Source organism: Mustela nigripes, chromosome 2 (genome assembly GCF_022355385.1).
Source record: "Mustela nigripes isolate SB6536 chromosome 2, MUSNIG.SB6536, whole genome shotgun sequence".
Classification (NCBI taxonomy): Eukaryota; Metazoa; Chordata; class Mammalia; order Carnivora; family Mustelidae; genus Mustela; species Mustela nigripes.
Genome location: NC_081558.1, coordinates 98,302,605 through 98,321,938, shown reverse-complemented (window position 1 = coordinate 98,321,938; position 19,334 = coordinate 98,302,605). Strand labels below are relative to the sequence as shown.

Genomic DNA, 19,334 nt, shown 5'->3' with positions numbered 1-19,334 from the left:
AGATAGGAATTTAATCTCTTCAATTTAAAATCTCTTAGCTTGAATCCCTCATTAAAAGGGCTTCATAAAAACAAGCTGTAAACATTCTCAATAATGAAGCATAAATATATGATCTATGATAAAGCTTGGCCCTGAAGCCATATATGTTTAAATATACAAAATCCTACTTTAACTTGATTCCCTCTTGTTATTTTATTAGCATCATCCTCCAGTGAAATGCATTTGTGTGCGTAATTATCTTGTGCCTATACCTCGACCACAGACCATATTAAAAAATGTATCTTCCCATAAACTGTGAAGTATTCATTGATAAGCCACAGGGAACTTACACTATACATGTTCTTACCAATTAATGCTGTTGACTTGGTTTATGAGGATTGAATTATTCATCAGAATCTTTTTATATCCTGTCCCTGCAGGCTAAGACTCCGAGATGTTAGAGCACCAACAGGATGAAGAAAACAGAATGATCTTACTTAAAAACCAGTCACCTCTGTTAGATCCCTGTACTTTCCATACTCCAAATGATGATTTGTTCCAAGCCCCACCATGTACAAACACGGAGGAGTAGTTATGACCCCCCCAAAATGTCCCAATTAAACTGCAGTTTTGTGAGGTAGGGAAAAACCCTGCTTTGGGAGTCACAAGGTGTGGGTTTCAGTTGGTTCTACTTTTGTTACTAACTAGGACTGTGACCGTCAGCAAGATCCTTAGCCTCTGTGGCATTGCTCCTATAAATTCTAAAATGAGGGGCTTGGCTTAGTGGAGGGTTCACACTTCTTTGGTTATAAAATTTCATTAGGACTCTGTAGTGTTTGTTTAGAAAGTACAAAGACAACAGCTGGTCTATTTTGATGCACGCTAGAAATAACAAGTAAAAAAGGCATATGACTTGAAATATTCAGGGAAATGAATAATGTGCAATCCTCTCTCCCCACCTCCAAAGCCCTTTGGTTCTATCAGGTTTGGTATATGAAATTTTGATCACTTAAAACAGTTGCAGTTTGGGATTAGAACAAGCATCTGCCAGAGGGGTAAGCAGATAGAATAAATGAGATGGAAGCATTTCACGTGTGCTTTTTAAAAACATGGTTGGCGTCTGGTAAGATGTAGGAATTTTCATCACTACCCACTTGGGATGTCATGAAATTCGTCATTTAGGTAATATTTTTAAAGTGTTTTTCTTTACTTCGTATTAAAAGTAGAATTAACTATAATTAGAATGTTCTATATCATGTCTTATTATAGAAAAATTTCATATACAGTGTCCTCAAACACTGTTCTGACTAAAACTGCGTACTTCCTAACTCCTCCCTCTCCTATCTGTCTTCTAAGAGGAAGGGGTGGGGGTTACCTGAGCACCGCTCAGGGACCGCTCATATCCACAGTGGCTGACTTTCAATTACCTTCAAGAATTTTGCTTTCCTTTACTGAGGAATGACAGAGGTAACTGGAACTAAGCATAGCCTTCATGGGTTTTTTTCTTCTCTTAGCAAGTTCCTTAGTTCCCTCGGTTCTTGATTCTAAGTCAGCAGGGTGGTTATAAGGGCGGTGATTTAAGGTGACGGAAGACAGAGGCTGAATTCCTTACTTTTCAAGAAGCATGATTTAGGATCTCAGAAGAAGGCTTAGATCCTCCTCTGAGCCCGGGGTGAGTTCCCACATGACCCTGGACCTAGGAAGAGGGGGCGGGCTTTGGGACGGTGTGTGAGGATGTGTGCACACATGATGAGATGAGCAGAGTGGAGGACTAAGCAGCCCCTCTTTAACCCCATTCTACCACCATGGCTAAGAGAAGGAGTCGGCTTGCACTCTGTTCAGAGAAAGACAAGTAAAATATATATTTAGCTGACAATCAAGATATAATTTCAAGGGAGAAAAAAAAAAGAGAGGTGGTTGAAGAAAGCTGAGAATAATAAAGGCAAAGAAAGTATTGTTCTTGTCTTTCTGGGAAAACATTTGGTTTTCCTATGTAAGGGGAATGATGTAAATGTCAACAGTGGTAATACCATAATCCCACCGGAGCACATCTTATGTCACAGTGAAATATATGTCTGAGAGCTGTCCAATGAGTAACTATCATTTTTAAGAAAGCTATCATCCACACAAAGAAAACAGGCACTGACAAAAGATTGTCTTCTCAAACATGCGGACTCCATAGAGAATGGAGTATTTTACAACCTGAATTGAAATACAAGAATGTAATCCAGAAATCACTCAACAGGTTTGGAAGTTTCAATGTTATAAATGGTTATTTTCAAACAAGGGTCATTTAATAAAATGCAGCCCAAGTAAATAATAGCTGGTGCTGGGCTTTACACCCCCTGCCACCATCTCTCTCTCTCTACAGCCTGACGACACAGAATGTTCCATGGGATTTGTCAGTTCACTTTTAACAAAGTGCTCAATCAGAATGGAATTACAGTTTTCATACAATATTTAATGGGACTATACTAAACATTTAGTCACCTTTAATATAATTATTTAAGAGCCTAGTAGATGAAATTGCATTTCACAGAAACAAGGATAAGTTGAGATCGAGACACAAGTATGTGTTCTGAAGCAGTGGGAAGCACTTGCTCACTGTAATAAAGATGGCCCAAGGTTTCCGACCTGGTTAAAAATAAGGACTCATATAAGAAATGGCTTTATTAGAAAAAACGTAGTGTACACGTGGCTAATTTTTATCATCAACAGACCTCGTGGCTACTTTATAATTAAAATCTGATCGAGGGTTTAAACTTCTTTAGAAGTTAGTGGCATTTCTTCCTATTCTGATATGTGACTTAGGTAAGGTATGTGACAGATACCCTTTATTTCTTTCCATAATTACAATTAATCAATCAGTAGTTTAGCACTGGCACAAAACATAGAGGACATCATTCGGGTAGTGCTTTATGTGTAAGCTACCCACACTTCCAGTCCCAGAACCAGGCACGGGTGTGCCGTTTTATAGTCTTTCGATCCCCTGCAATCCCTCCGGTCCCGCGTTATTATTACCTAGTAGTCATGAAATGAACGCGATCATCTGTAACCTAACAACACCGCTGAGTGAAGTTTCTCTCTTCTCCTTTTTTCCTCCTGTTAGGTGTGCAACTCCAAGCAAATGTGCGGTACGACTGCCAGTCCCTCTTTCAACTCCTTCACGTCTGCGCTATTACACCGAGACAACCACATCAAGATAGAGTCTGTCATATGATTCCCTGAAGCACAGAATGAGGAGGAGACTGAGCAAACACGACCCGGGAAGGCACCAGTTGAACCAAGACAACTCTGGAAGACAAAAACATGCAACTGTAAGCATTCAGATGTCAGCAGCAGAACCACCTGTAAAAATCTATTCCTCCAAAGGTGGAGGCGGGGGGAATCAATCATCTTTAGATGTTTGTTCGCTATTTTTAAATGCCCTCTATCACTATCACTCTTGTCTCTGTTTAGAAATATCTGACAGTTTAGAAAGACAAGTAAGAAAAGCACCTGAATTTGGAGACAACACTTTTAGATTTTCTTGGATAGAAATATCTAGTTCTCAGCAAGCAGTCATCATTGTAAAACATGTTAGAAAATACATTTAAAAAACCGAAGTGAAATATAACAAATTAATCCTAATTCTACCCTCAGAGAAACTGCTGTGAATATTTTGGTTTATTTCTTTCTAGTTGTCTTTTCTTCCCCCACTAGCATAAATGTACGTATGATGCCAATTATCCAAAAACCTACAGGAATTATCTAAACAGGCAATTCTGTCATTACTCAGTTTAATGGTATCAAGAACATGCTTTTTCAAAAATGCTGGCTCATGAACTCAGGGCTGGCCCACAGGCCAGCCCCAGCCTCATGCTACCAAGACACGTCAGTTTCCTGTGGCCACCTGCCTCCAGTGGCCCTGGGGCCGTGCATCTCTTCTACCTCCTTCGACCAGTCCTCCTTGCCAGGCAATCCTGAAGCTCTGGGTGCAAAGTGAGCAGCATCTTAGCATGAAGGGGTTGTGTTGTTGGGAGGAGGGGATAATTTCCCTAGTTTAATATCCATTAAGCAATTTCCATTAAACAAACAACGGGATGCCTGGGTGGCTCAATCAGTTAAGCGTCTGCCTCTAGCTGGGGTCATGATCCCAGGGTCCTGGGATCAAGCCCTGTGGCGGGCTCCCTGCTCATCAAGGAGTCTGCTTCTCCCTCTGCCCACCGCAACCCCAGCCCCATGACTTGTGCTGTCTCTCAAATTAACAAATAAAATCTTAAAAAAACAAATGAGGGAGAAAAAAATGAGGGGGAAAAGCTCCCTTGTACATTTTCTTTCCTTTGGGCACCGCTATAGGTTTATATTTTCTTTTTGTACTCCTATAGAATACTAATACTGGCTTAATCTTCAAAAATCATCCTAAAGATTTCTACACTGCTGCTTTAGTTCAATCCATAATTCATATGGTTAAAAGAGCAATTTATGCTCTGAAATGGAAATCAGAAAACCAAGTGGTAAGAAAAGGTGCCGAAAGACCTTTTTTCTGTAATATGCTTACAAAAGCAGCCTCCCCACATCTCAATTTTTACATTTTAGAAGTCAGACATGCTATTCTATAGCATATAACAAAGACATATATTTCAGTGGTATTTCTCTGCAAAGCTGTTTTCTGTGCTTTACTTGGATTGACTATAATCTAAACACCCAGGAAGGCTGTGCCCCTAGAAGCTTGTCTTCATTCCGACATTCCCTGAAATGACACACCAGAATTGTCAGCTTTTGTATTAACCATACAGCTTCTGGATTTCAGATAATAATTTAACCAGGCAAAAAGAAGCAATAAAATAAAATAAAATAAATAAGCAGAGAAAAGACAGTAAAATAGAACAGCATACTATTTGTATTTAAAGTGAGCATTTTGACTTTAAGGTCAAATTTTAAGCAATAGCTAAAAAAAAGTATGGCTTGACAAAGTGCTCTACAAGAAGGACATTTTCTAAATCTCAAAGAGATTGTATTTTATGGGGGGTTAGAGCAACATACATGTAGCAACATCCAACTTGTCCTTGCTCCCCTGAAACCCAGAAATTTACCAAACATTGCCAAAGAGACCTTTTATTTCATCAGAGTTATAAAATCATTCCTTCTCCCTGGGTTCAGATGAAAAGGGTTATGGTTTACAGGCTGGTTTTTACTATTGTGCCCCACTCTGAGAAGTCAAATTCACCTTTCAGTTAAGTTCACTTGGCTCAAGCAACTACAACTGTTCTTTGAAATTACTGGCCTTTTCAGAGGGCAAAAAGATACACATCTCTACATTTTCCCACTGCAAACCATTCACATCATTCACAGCTTAGGTGCTCTAATAAGCAGGAAATGGCTTGCTTAAACATTTCATATGACTTTGCAGTAGCAAAGTCACCTGCTGTCCTTTATGAGCCTGGTGTCCTATGACATAATTGAACCAACAGGGTTCTGACTCAATGAAACTTTCTTATTCTTAACCATTATACGCTTTTCTTTTTTTTAAGATTTTATTTCTTTATTTGGGACAGAGAGAGCGAGTGAGTGTGCGGCCCCTGAATCTTTTGAGCCACCATGCAGCCTCAAATTCATGGTCAGCTACTTAAAAGGGAAAGGCCTGAGGTGTAAAAAACCTTTAGTGCATTTAGCCAAAACCTTGTAGAACAAAAAATAGCGAACAATACAAACTTCAGAACAAGTTACAAACAGAAAAGAGAACATTAGAATATATTTCACAAGCAGAGGGAGTGTCAGGCAAGAGGGAGAAGTAGGACTCCCACTCAGCAGGGAGTCCAACATGGGACTCGATCCCAGGAGCCCGGGATCATGACCCTAGCCAAAAGCAGATGCTTAACTGACTGAGCCACCCAGGTGCCCCAACCGTTATAACTTTTTAAAGAGAGCATGGTTTTCTAATATTTTTTTTTTTTTTTTTTTTTTTTTTTTTGGTCTTCCACTAGAGAAATTACAAATCCATACTTTAAATCTGCCCCTCTCTCTACTTCTACTGGTTCTTTGTCATTTATTATATATAGTACATCCAGAATAGTCTTTGCTAATTTGGACAAGCACTGTGTCTTACTTGGTGAAGCAGACTCTGCACCAAATGGTGCTCCTTTGGGTCTTTTGGGACTGAACTAATCAGGATTTGACTCATCCTCTTACCTTTTTCTTCTAGAAGTACTCTTACACGTTTTAACCACATCTTTCTCTTTAATGATGCCATGCTTTCAGTTTCTACCATCTTCAAGTACTTGTCTGGTCTCAGATACCACCCTCCAGAACCAACCTTCTACCTTCTTTGGGGATTTAACCAGAATTAGGATGATTTAACAAAACTGTCTCCATTTTCATTCAAAAGGAGCTGCATGACCTCATGATTTCATGGTGTAATGCCCTGCTTCCTTCACTCCCATTAACTACCCAACAGATCTGACCATAACATTGTGTAATTAATTATTCCCTACTTACAAAATTACTCCTTACTAGTCCACATCTGGGGAACATGTTCTGGTAACCAACAGACAAAGCCTTACTCTTCAGCCAGGCCCCTGAATCTTTTGAGCCACCATGCAGCCTCAAATTCATGGTCAGCTACTTAAAAGTGAAAGGCCTGAGGTGTAAAAAACCTTTAGTGCATTTAGCCAAAACCTTCTAGAACAAAAAATAGCGAACAATACAAACTTCAGAACAAGTTACAAACAAAAAAGAGAACATTAGAATATATTTCAGAGCATATAAAGAAAATAACAGCATCTTCAAGCTGATTTTATATGTGAAATTATTAGGATAGAGTATCACTGTACTGCCTAGAATAACTCAGAGATTCTCCAAGCAAACATTACTGGAAGCAACTCAGTTTTACAAACAAGCTTGTATTAGGGAGCAAGTAACAGTTTGTGTGTGTGTGTATGTGTGTGTGTGTTTTAAAGTAACCTTGAAAAACCCAAGACAGAAAAACTCTAAGAAACTTCTGATACTGTTCCAAGTACTCCAAACAGAAAGAGAACAGGACATGGGGGATCCTGCGTCCAAGAAGCCAGCAGCACTGGCATCGAAGCCGGTGTGATGTCTACCATCCATGATGGCAATGGCCATAATCTGCAAGCAAATCACCAGTGGAGGCTTTCTTGCTAGGCAAGTCCTTCTAATGGGGTCATTTTGGGGCTAGTCTGTACAGCCCTGAGAAATTATCTCTTGACAGTCACCCACTAAGAAGCACACTGTGGGGAAATAAATGCTAGTCCGGAAGATTAGTACTTTTTTGAGAAGTGACCCATGAAACCACAGATCTTCATGATGATTAAAAAGCAGACCTTCTAATCATGTAACTGACAGAATTGAATCCTGGCACATAACTAACTTCTGGGTGAGTTTTTCAAGTTCTAACATGACCAAATTATGGTGTTTGAATACTGGCTGTAATGGAAGGGAATTCCATTTATCCCAAGACATGTTTAGGGTACTAGGTCATGGAGCTAAAAGTTATTTTTAGGAAATAAGTTTGCAGAATTTTCAGATGTCGCCTGTCCTCAAACCTCAGTCACAAGGTGTGAAGGCTTCTGCTGAAGGACTTTTGAGGCAGGATCATTGGGGCAAGGGTAAATCATTTCTACATGAAAGAGCCTCAACAAGGTTGTCATTGTTCTGATAATCTTGGCCTTAGAGAGATGTGGGCATAGTTGTGTGCAATTTATTACACACATTCACACATAAACAGGTAAAAGCATCCCCTTAAAGTAGAAGCCTAGATATTTTTTTTTTTTATTTTTTTTATTTTTATTTTTTTTTTTAAAGATTTTATTTATTTATTTGACAGAGAGAAATCACAAGTAGTCGGAGAGGCAGGCAGAGAGAGAGAGGGAAGCAGGCTCCCCGCCGCGCAGAGAGCCCGATGCGGGACTTGATCCCAGGACCCTGAGATCATGACCTGAGCCGAAGGCAGCGGCTTAACCCACTGAGCCACCCAGGCGCCCCGAAGCCTAGATATTTAAATTCCTACTAGAAGGAGCAAATTATCTAGAAGGAAACAAGACAAACATTTTGTGAGTGCCAGGGACGACCTGGCCTCAGCTCTTTCACACAAACCTTCTGATTAACTCTCTAAAATGTCAAAATGTACTGGGATATATTTTTTTTCCTGAAAATCGCCTTGCTGGATTAAAATTAATTATTAAAGCTTCATTTTCCACAATAATCATGGAGATAAGGCAAAAGCCTTTAACATGGACACAGACATGTATATATACAAACACGTGATCGGAATCCAACAAAAAAGAGGGAAGCTTTTTTTCCCCCAGCTAGATAGATCCTTGATTATATCAGTGAGATAGGAATTAGCAAAAATACTGCCACGTGTTTGTTCTGCTACCTATGCCAGAGAAACAAAAACATCTGCTTGTATCTGGTCACTAGGAACCTGCAAAATTGGCGGGGGGAGGTGGTGAACACTGATTGATGCTTCACCCCAGACTCATCTCTGTTGAACAGATTGAAAGCTGCGGGTGGACCAGCAGAGGGACACAGACACTCTACTGGCCAAGCAAAATGATTAGGAGTACACTGGGCTCTTCAACACTCAGACAGTGGAGGGGTACTCTCTGCCTTAAATGGATTAATAAATATATGATATATTTTAGAGACCACATGCAAGAGGTTTATTTATTGGGGAATAACATTATCTGGCCTCTACTGCTTTTATATACTGGGAAAACAAAAATCTATTTCCAGCAGACAGAAAAAAACACACTCTAGCCAGGCTGCAGGGATCACTTAGCAAAGCTGTGCCCATGAGCTGGAAAATTGTTTCTACCACCTGAAGGGGCAACACTGCCATCCGCACACTTTACCATGCAAAAATAGAGAGGCACTGAGCCTCTTAATTTCAAATGTGACATACAGAAGTGGATTAAAGCTCATGTGTAGTAACTGTTTATTCTATTTAGAGTTATTTGTTCTGTTTTAGAAAACACATTGGAAGCAAGACCTTATTCCAACACCTCTTGATGGCATTTTCCCTGATGGGAACACATGTTTTCAGGAGGACTGTAACCGTGGGCTGACTTCATTAATCTCTGTCCTTCCTATGTAAAAAACTCAACTCAGACCAGGTTTAGGAAGGTTAGAACCTACAATACCTGCATTACTGATTGATGGAAATAATCTAGTCTGTTGTTAGATTGTTAAGAAGTTAATACATCATTCAGATCCTTTTTGCTGTTAGGTGAAAATGCTATGTCTGAAGTTGTTCAAAACCTAGGCCAGACTGTTTTATCAGCTTTGGAAAGTTTCAAAAATTTACTTTCCAGTCAAGGTAGTTATCATGGCTATTATTTCTATTATAAAACCTGTCGGAAAGTTTCCTATAAACTTAGATTGTCACATTTTAGAATGTTTCTTACATTTGAATCTTATAAATTAGATTCTTCCAGGTACAAATTATCTGAATTTACTGGTATTTTGATAAGCAGTTAAGAGAACAGCAAACAGGAAAAAAAGGTAGTAATAATGAATTAAGATGAGGAAATAAAATAGGATCCAAGCCTAGTAGAAATTAATAAAAGCTTTACATTCAAGAATCCCAAGTATAAGTACTTATTTTAATATGCAAAAAAAGAATACCAGAAAATTATACTCAAATTTTCCAAAACAGTAAGACAGATTTTGGGCAGGAGAAGAAAGAATATCAGAGAAAACCAAACAACCATGCAAAACGGAGTCACTACAAACCCAGGGACCCCAGCATGAGACAGGCCTGCCTTCAACCTGCCCAGCAACTTTTCCAGCTGTTCCCATAGCATCTCTTTCTACTCCTCAAAGATAATTTTAATGCTCCATTCTCTCTGTAAGCCCTTTCTCCACTATCTTCCCACCAGCTCTTAACAGATTAGCTTGTAAGCAGAAGTTGGTGCCATCAAAGAGCTCCTTCATTGATCTTCCTGGGAAATGTGTCTACTTTTCTGCCCATGCACGCTGCTTCCTCTCCTAATTCCTTTTGTCCAAGGCTAACTCCTCCAGCTGAGTTCGGGACCCCATCCTCTCTCTTGCCCCTTTTCTTCACATGTGTACTCTTGGGTTCTCACTTCAACCTTCTCTTACTCTCCCCATGCTACTAATTCACTAGCCACTAGCCACATGTAGCTATTTAAACTTAATTAAAATGAAATTTGAAAAATCCAATTCCTTATTTGCACTAGTTTCATGTGGCTAGCAAAACTGTATTGGATAGTACAGATAAAGAGCACTGCCATCATCATAAAAAGTTTCATTGGACAGAGCTGTTCTATACATTCTACACACTCCTTAGGCGACCTCACTCATCTTTAAGGCTTTACACTACAAATATACCCTAGACATTAATTTATATCTTATGTTAAGACAGTAGATTCTAAGCACCTTTTAAAAAGCAACAGCCCAGTGGTTCTGAAGGAAACTGCATATTAGAATCACCTGAGGGACTTTTAAAAATACAAATGCAGGGCCCAGTCTAGGTTAATGAAACCAGAACCTCTAGGGAGCGAGGGTGCACTAGACAAGGCTCAGAATGCATTTCAAGAAAAACAACTGAGGATTTTTTTTTTTTTTTAAACCAGCACGTGAAAGCTCAAAGTAATTTGCTTTGCTGAGAATTCTCCATATAAATTCCCTATACATCAGCACCACAAACCTCTCTCATAACACATTTAGCTAGGAGATAAAAAGTCAAATTTCTTACCTGTGTGATAAAATGTGAGAAAAAATAAAAGTACTCCCATGAACATATTACTTAGGAAAGTGACAACTCCACAAGTAATTCCTTCTGGAACTGGGTAGACAGTTTCCACAAAAAGCTCAAAAAATATAGGTATACTGCTATTCAGGAACACTCCCAGGAGAATGCAGGAGGCATACAATGTCACTAAAATAAAAACACAAACATTTTAGTTTCATGGCAGCAGCAGGGAGTCCTAGCGGATAGATCTTCTGGGTATTCTCTTTCATAAGTAGTAACTCTGGAATTTCACATATTTTCAATGGCAGCTGATAAAGTTTGACAAAGTATCATTATCTGTCAGCTCTTTGCTCAGGTTTTGTGGAGTGATAGGAGAAAGTTCTGTTGATGGATGATAGATAACCAGTTTATTTGCTTTGTCTTTTTGGTATGGATTATTCCAAAGCATGGAAAAAATTTTGCCACTATAATAATAATTAAAAGGATTCTTCTCCCTTAGTCACACTCCTGGCTGATAGATGCTTAGATAAAATATAGGAACTTAATTTGAAATCTAAACTCATTCTACAATTTTAAAGAGAACTTAAAATCTAAGAGTAAGTGTAAGATACATTAAGTGTTATGGAAAATTACATACTTAAAAGGAATCTCCCTCAACTAAAAAATAAAAATATCTAGTATGTAATTCCGGGAGACGCACTTAAAATAGAGTTAATCTTCATTTTGGAGCGAATTTTATGTCAACAGTTTAAAAAATATATATATTAAGTTTCTTGGAACACAAAAAAATTTCACCCAGAGATGTAATCAATAGTGGTTAGGATCTCAGGTTAGCAATAAAAAGCCCATTAACTGGATTCTATAGTGAAATCTTCGAATAAGGACATTATTCTTATTCTTAGAAGAATGTCTAGGGAAATGTACCCCACTCCAAATAGCTATGTCACAGCTACTGCCTGCATACAAACCTTCATTACCTTAAATTTAAGGTGAAAAAAAACCAATGAGGGAAAAAAATGATATCCTACAGAAAATTAAAACACATCCCTTATAGACTAATACGTATATCATATCCACAGATATAATAAAGAGTAGAATTTATTCTAAGCCTAAGGTTATTGAGAAAATGTTTATTTTTTGTTTTTAAAAATTCTGAAGATCTAAGGTTATTGAGAAAATATTTATTTTTTATTTTTAAAAATTCTGAAAATCCAATCAGCTTTATTTAACGGTTCAGGAACTGAGCAGCATCTCATCTAGCAAGTAGAGGGAAATTCCCAGGAAAATACTTATTTTTTATTTTTTTCTCAGAAGAATATTTTAAATAAAAATATCTGTTAAGGAAAAAAGTTTCTGTATAGTAACCTCAACTCCCATTTCTTTTTCCAAATATACTATTCTTCCAGGATTATAAAATATTTAATAATTCTATAACACAAATGGTGGTGATCATATTTTTTCTTTGACTAGAAAACACACATGAAGAGAGAGAACAAAAGGATGACAGAGAATAGAGAACACACAGCAGGCTAAAGCAGTGACCCAACTATTCACAGAATTAAATGGGAAGCATCTGCTAGTTAAAGTAAGTACCACTTACAATATGTAGTAATTTTCAAGATTCTTAAAAACAGAACCCCTCATGCTCACTATGTACTTGCCAGACATAGATCCCATAAATCAGTCAACACACTCCCCTTTACACGTGACTCATCAGTGGCACATGAGGAAATGGAGGGATGGAATGTCTCTGGCAGCTTTGATAGCATAATCTCCCTACAAAACACTTGATAATAATTTATCAGTCAGTCAGTGGTGGCTACTGACCCAAACACGGATGGGTCCAGGAATCTGAAATATGAAAATATTGAAAAAAATAACAGCAAAAATCAAACTCTTAAGAACCGGGACATGCTACTTCTAAGGATTCACAACCCACAAACAGAATGAATGAGCTGTTTTTAGGGAACATGTCTGGAAAGAATCCTTTTGACATTTTTCTTTCTGAAAGAGATGAACTCTCACATGTAATTTGTAAGCAGGCAAGTTAAAATAACTGAAAAATTACCATAATCTGTATGGTATATTTGCATGTGGTAAAAGAAGGAAGAATGATACTATAATGATGAGGACATACAGAAAGAGGACTATCAGTCTGAAGACTTGAAAGGAGAGGTTTGGTTTTACTGTTTTTTAATCAAGCATGGTACTGAGACAGAGAGCGAGCGAGCGAGCGCGAGAGACAGGATGTCTCAGAAAAGTAGAGCCTGGTGAGACAGGCGGCCCTGTCTGAAAACCCCTAACACCACTCCACTCCCTTGGCTTCACTGCATGCTCATTAAAAATCTTCTGATTTTGGTCTCCTAGGTATCTGATTTCAGGGAAGGGAAGAGGAAATCTTTATCATGGGAAAGACACAATTTCTGTTGTAAATTAAACCTTGTTGATGGAACTGTAAAGAGCTGATCTTCTGACAGGTCATTTGAAAATGCCTATCAAAATAAATAATGCACTTACTCTTCAACCCAGCAATTCCACTTCCAGGTATTTACCCTATAGCCATTAAGGTATAAGAATATAGAGAACACTCACTGCAATATTGTTTGTAGTATGAAACGATAAAAAACAAGTTAAATGTCCACCAATAGGGGGGTTGGTCATTTGAAAATTTATCAAACACCCAAAGGTGTATTATTGCAACCATTCAAATTGGCAGTAACTCTGTTTATAGTGATATTAATGACATCTAAGGTACGTAAGTGAGAAAGGTGTGGGACAGTGTGTTATTTCTTTATAAAGGACAGACACATGGACACACACACACAAACACACACAAACACCCATTTGTAAATTTATAGAATTCTCTGGGAAAATACCCATGAAACGGACATTCAGGGTTACACCTAAAGAGAAAAACTGGAAGCCACAGGAGGGTAGACATTTTTTATCGTATACCTTTTCACTACTAATTGAATTTGGATTATTTATTTTGTGCACATCTTACCTATTTAACAACAAAGAGAATTTGATTGTAAGCTAATGATACAGCGGTTGATCCAACTCCCCTCATGCAAATTTCTTAGCTCACAGATTCAAAAATGGTTATCACTGGGTGGTCTGACCCACAGACTTCCCCCCAACCCCCTGGGAGCCACGTAATCCAGCCCCTGCGCAGAAACCTTGACACAAATATTCCCACTTCATTTTGTATTAAACATAAGATAAATGAGCTGAGATGCATGAAATAACTTCACAGGCTAGTAAACAAAAAAGCTTGTATTTTCATTCAATTCATTCAATTCTCTCACTCTTGGGGTTTGTTTTTTGTATTATATAGAAATGATGACCAAGACGGTGTTTTACACTGGATGAACGTACTGCAATCACCTGTTATTCCATAAAGAATCAAAATCATTTATACAGGAAAGGGTTAAATTAGGATCATAATCAGAATGGGAAAAGCAGCTGTGTTAGGACTGATTTCATAGGCTCTGCGGAGCTCTGGGACACGCATACATAAAGCAGAGGCTGATTTGAATTTCACTTCCATTTGAGTTTTCAGTTTAGAGGATGATATAGTATCTTTATACACTGGTTTGGCAGATCCAGTGGGTGAATGTCATCTATTAAAAGTCAGGCAGACAAGATAATTTCCTGCTCATCAGAGAGGGTTCAAACTACATGATTGTTAAATATTTCTTTGGCTTTTCTATAGTGCTGATACTAAAATTATAATAAACTGCCTTTCAATTAAAAAGTCAAGGTAATTTAGCAGAACAAACACAATGCTGATGCAGGGTTTTTTTCAGAGAAGTTAATAAAATTTCATGGGCCCACAATTCAAACTGTGAAAAATAAAGTCTTGTGTAGTACAAAATGCAGTTACAATGGATATATTTCAAGAACATGAATTGGGTCATAACCCTGAAAGTACTACTTATCCCATTCTTGCTCCCAATGATGAACTAAATTAGTAAACTTTAGGGAAATAAACTAAGTTTAAAATACATTTTTATTAACCCAAACACTTGAACCTTAGATGTTACAAAACAAATGACAAAATTTCAAATTAAGAACTATTTCATTCAGGGGCACCTGGGTGGCTCAGTCGGTGAAGTCTCCGCCTTTGGCTTACTCAGGCCACGATCTCTGGGTCCTAGCATCAAGCCCTGCGATGGTCTCCTTGCTCCCTAGGGAGTCTGCTTCTCCCTCTGCCCCTCTCCCCACTCATGTTCAAACTCTCTCTCTTTCAAATAAATAAATAAATAAATAAATAAGATCTTAAAAAAAAAAAAAACCTATTTCATTCAGCATTTAATGAGATTCTCAATATATCATTAATAACAAAACAACTTCAAACCTTGGATGTATATAATTTTTAAAACACTTAAAAAACTGCTTTCACATATATTTTCATATTTGATCATCCTACTGACTCTTTGAAGCAGGTAAGGCATTTTATAGATGAAGTGACCAAAGTTCTGAAAGTCAAAATGACTTATTTAAAAACAATGTAAATTAGCGTTGCTAAAAACAATATATTTGGGGCACCTGGGTGGCTCAGTGGGTTAAGCTTGCCTTCGGCTCAGGTCATGATCTCAGGGTCATGGGATCGAGCCCCACATTGGGCTCTCTGCTCAGCAGGGAGCCTGCTTCCTCCTCTCTCTCTCTGCCTGCCTCTCTGCCTACTTGTGATCTCTCTCTGTCAAATAAATAAATAAAATCTTAAAAATAAAAATAAAAACAATATATTTAAAGTTTACAGAATCTAGTGGGTTTTCAGCCACTGTGTCAGATTGAAAAAAAAAAAAAAAAACAACAAGACTTGATATTTCTTTTATTCATTGGTATTGACACAAAAGGCACACTTCCCAAATCTGTCTTGAGCACAAAAGCTGGAAGTCATTGCACATTAAGACAGATGACAAAATAAAAAAATAGAGCACAAAAAGTTACAAACAAGATGATGAACTTTAGTCACGATAAATGTAAAGTGGGTTCAAAAATTAGTGTTTAGGTACGTGATAGGGAAAACATAAGCTTTTCTTCAAAATCATTTATCAGGCACCTACTATACATAAGCTGCTATGCTGGAACCATAAATAGGACATATTACTCCTCCTCAGTTTATCTCTGTGGATAAACTTTATATGCTCTTGCATACCTAAAAGCTCTTGCTCATCTAAAAGAATATGATCCACATCTATGGTTTAGCAGCCATCTACCTGCACAGTGCTAAGAAGATAATTAGACTTCATTCTTTTTTTTTTTTTTAAATCTATGTCTAGTCAAGAGCAATAATAGCCTCCAGTATCAGGTACTGAGTACAGCAGGAAAAGTATGCTAAATTCTAACAGAAACAGGTTTTCAGGAAATCCCCAACAAGCTATAGTAGGTTTGAAGAGGCTGACTTGGGGCACCTGGATGGCTCAGTTGGTTAAGCATCTCCCTTTAGCTCAGGTCATGATCCCGGGATCTTGGAATCAAGTCCTACATCTGGCTCCTTGCTCAGCGGTGAGCCTGCTTCTCCCTCTCCCTCTCCTGCTGCCATTCCCTGTGCTTGTGTGCATGCTTTCTCTCACTCTACCCCCGTGACCAATAAAGAAATAAAATCTTTAAAAAAAAAAAAAATAGAAGAGGCTGACTGTGCTGGCCAGTGCTGGGAATCCATGTCTGATGAGGACAGCTTGTGAGAACCGACGGATGCTGAGATTAAGGCAAAGGACAGATATGACAGGACTAATATTTTGAGGATGTCAGTGGAAGAGGGAGGGAGCTGACTTGCCCTGTAAGCTGTGTTGCTCCAAATCCATTATCTCAATAGGAGGAAGAATTTCCCAGGACCCAGAACCGACAAACAATGGGACAGGGAATAGCTTCCTCTCTGAGGCAGTATTCCAGTTGCAGTCAGATGGACATACATCTGGATTGTAATGGAAGAGATTCATTTACTGAAGAGATAAGTATCAGATGATAACTAAGGTTCATTCAAAGATCAATAACAAATACATTTAGGTAGAGACTTTAACTAGGATATTTTAAGATTTTATTTTTATTTATTTGCCAGAGAGAGAGAGAGCACAAGTAGGTAGAGCAGCAGGCAGAGGAAGAGGCAGAGGGGGGAAGCAGGCTCCCCACTGAGCAGAGAGCCAGATGTGGGACTTGATCTCAGGACCCTGAGACCATGATCGGAGTCGAACGCAGTCATTTAACCAAGTGAGCCACCCAGGTGCCCTTAACTAGGATATTAAAAACAAAAATTTTAAAGGTGTCTCTAGGTAGTCTCTAGGTTTCTTTCTGTATGTTAAGACTTACAGAGAATTTATTTACAGTTTTATTAAGACGTATGACACGTAAGAAATAAGGATTATAAAATAGTACAATAAATGTTTACCATGAAAAGTTTAAAGGATTAGAATCGAGTTGGTTTATAATATTAATATACTTTATTGGATAAATTTTATTATTATGCATGCTGGCTGAATTTTATTTTATGATAAAGTGAGGAAAGATAACTAGGAATTATTAGATTAGACCTTTATTAAAAAATATTTCTACAATCTGAGTTAAACTTGATATTGCAAATGAAAATGCTCCTTCAGGAAATAAAGACACATGTAAAAAGAGAAACTGTAAACATTCACAGTGTTTGTTAACGGCAGTTTTTTCCATCGGTTCTGGGTGTGCCAAATATATGGGATACAATTCTATACTTCTGAGCTGTGCTTCTCCTCTCAGCCTCACATTTTCTCCTTAAAAATATTTGCTGTGGCCTTCATGATCTGCTGCTGATTAAAATATGCTACTGCATATTTCATGTACTCATAAAATATGAGCTCCAAAAGAGGATAGGGTGTATTTTGCTGCAATAATCATTAATGGTGCTGATTTTCTTTCTGTATGTTATTATTTTGCAGATATCCTTTGTTTAGCTGCTTTGTTGGCTCAGTTTAGTCCTATAAAGGCTGACAGTTAGGTTCAGAGTCTCTTCCGGCTAGAAGGCCAAGTGGTTGTATCTCACAGAAATTTGAAATGTTGGGCCCAGAGTTGAGATGGGTTGTGCTATCAGATATCACAGATATAGGTTTATCAGTGACTTTTAAGTTCCCAAAAAATTACTCATGGTTCTGTATAAGGCAATACATGGTTATATCATAGAACACTGACTGATCACCTGGTCAAACCCTCCATCTTCCAGAACCAGGGTCTGCTTAGAGACTTGTTCCTCTTCTTGAAAATCTCTGTGGATAAACTTGATATGCTCTTGCCCAATAGGCCCTATCAACATTTCAGGATTCTTACATTTAAGATTTTTCACAAATCCATTCCCTTCTTTTAATCCACATTCTATTTTTAACTTCTTGATCTGACAGTCACGAATGTAAATAACAGTCATGTCCATTCATAAAGGTGGAAAGAATAATGAAGTCATTTAGCTTTCTTTCCTTAAATCCCTTTTTTCCTTAAAAGTGTGCACATCTTTGGGGTGGCTAGGTGGCTCAGTCAGTTAAGCATCTGACTCGATCTCAGCTCAGGTCTTGATCTCAGGGTTGTGAGTTCAAGCCCCACGCTGGGCTCCATGCTGGGCATGGAGTCCACTTAAAAAAAAAAAAGTGTGCATATCTTTAATCATGCCTATCATCTCCTTCTGGATTTTCTCATTCCTATTAAGAGGATCACCCTCTAGCTTATACATGTCACATGCCTCTCAATACAACCGAATATGTTTTCTTCCCTCAAATGCCTCTTGACATCAGCTTGTAGTCACCTATCACTCTCATGGGGCTCACGTCTAGCTTATCTGCCCCCCCCTTACTCCCCACTCACTATCTGTTTCTGACCTTGCTGCTGTGGTCTTCCAGTAACTTGAGTTAGATGAAGAACCTCCCAAGGCAACTTCCGCTAAAACCCAAATTATATTGTTTCAGCAAACTCAACACCAAAGTGCTAACATTTTTCAAAATGTCATTTTCAAAGCGTTTTTATCTGTTCAGTGAAAAATGACTGTGTGAGTTGTGGCTAACAGGACTAGATACCTACTTTTCAGATAAGGTGAAAAATGTCTTTTCATAATTTTGTATATAGAATAAGCTTCAAGATTTTGAAACTCACATTATCTAGTCATGAATTAATTTATCTGCCATATTGAAGACACCTGAATTAATAAAGACATAATGCAATTTTAAATGCTGAGTTTCCTCAAAGAAATAAAAGCATACTACTGATATCCTCCAAGGGGATGTATATAGGCAAGTACGTGTATCAAAACAGCCCACCTCTAGATAGAATGGAATGATCCTGTTTTTTTTTTCCATAGAGATGGCAACAATAATATCAAGATCAGCAGATCACAAAAAATACTGCAACAGATGGTTTTAATAGTACCAGCACTTATAACACATGGTTAACAAAATTAACTAGCTTTTACTTTATTATGTCAACAATTATAATTAATGCATATATTTTCACATTCTTCATGTAGATTCTTCCGCTATTTAAAAGTAACAACAGGAATACTAAATTTACTAGAAATGGGAAAAAGACTAGATATTTTCTTCCTTAAAAAAAGAAGAATGACTCTGGTAAAAAAGAAATACGAATCTGCCGTTACTGGCTTTAAATATCAGTCTAAAGGTCT

General features: G+C 37.9%; 1 protein-coding gene across 1 annotated transcript in view; it reads right to left on the bottom strand.

Annotated features, from left to right (window-relative positions):
• Nucleotides 1–2,617: 2,617 nt before the first annotated feature.
• Nucleotides 2,618–19,334, bottom strand: part of SLC49A4 (solute carrier family 49 member 4) — a 68,936-nt gene continuing 52,219 nt past the window's right edge. Inside the window, exons 8-9 of the mRNA XM_059391071.1 lie at nucleotides 10,700–10,882; nucleotides 2,618–3,273 (exon numbers count right to left, since the gene is read on the bottom strand). Coding sequence (XP_059247054.1) covers nucleotides 3,158–3,273; nucleotides 10,700–10,882 — 299 coding nt within the window. The 3' untranslated portion in view covers nucleotides 2,618–3,157. The remainder of the gene's footprint in view (nucleotides 3,274–10,699; nucleotides 10,883–19,334) is intronic.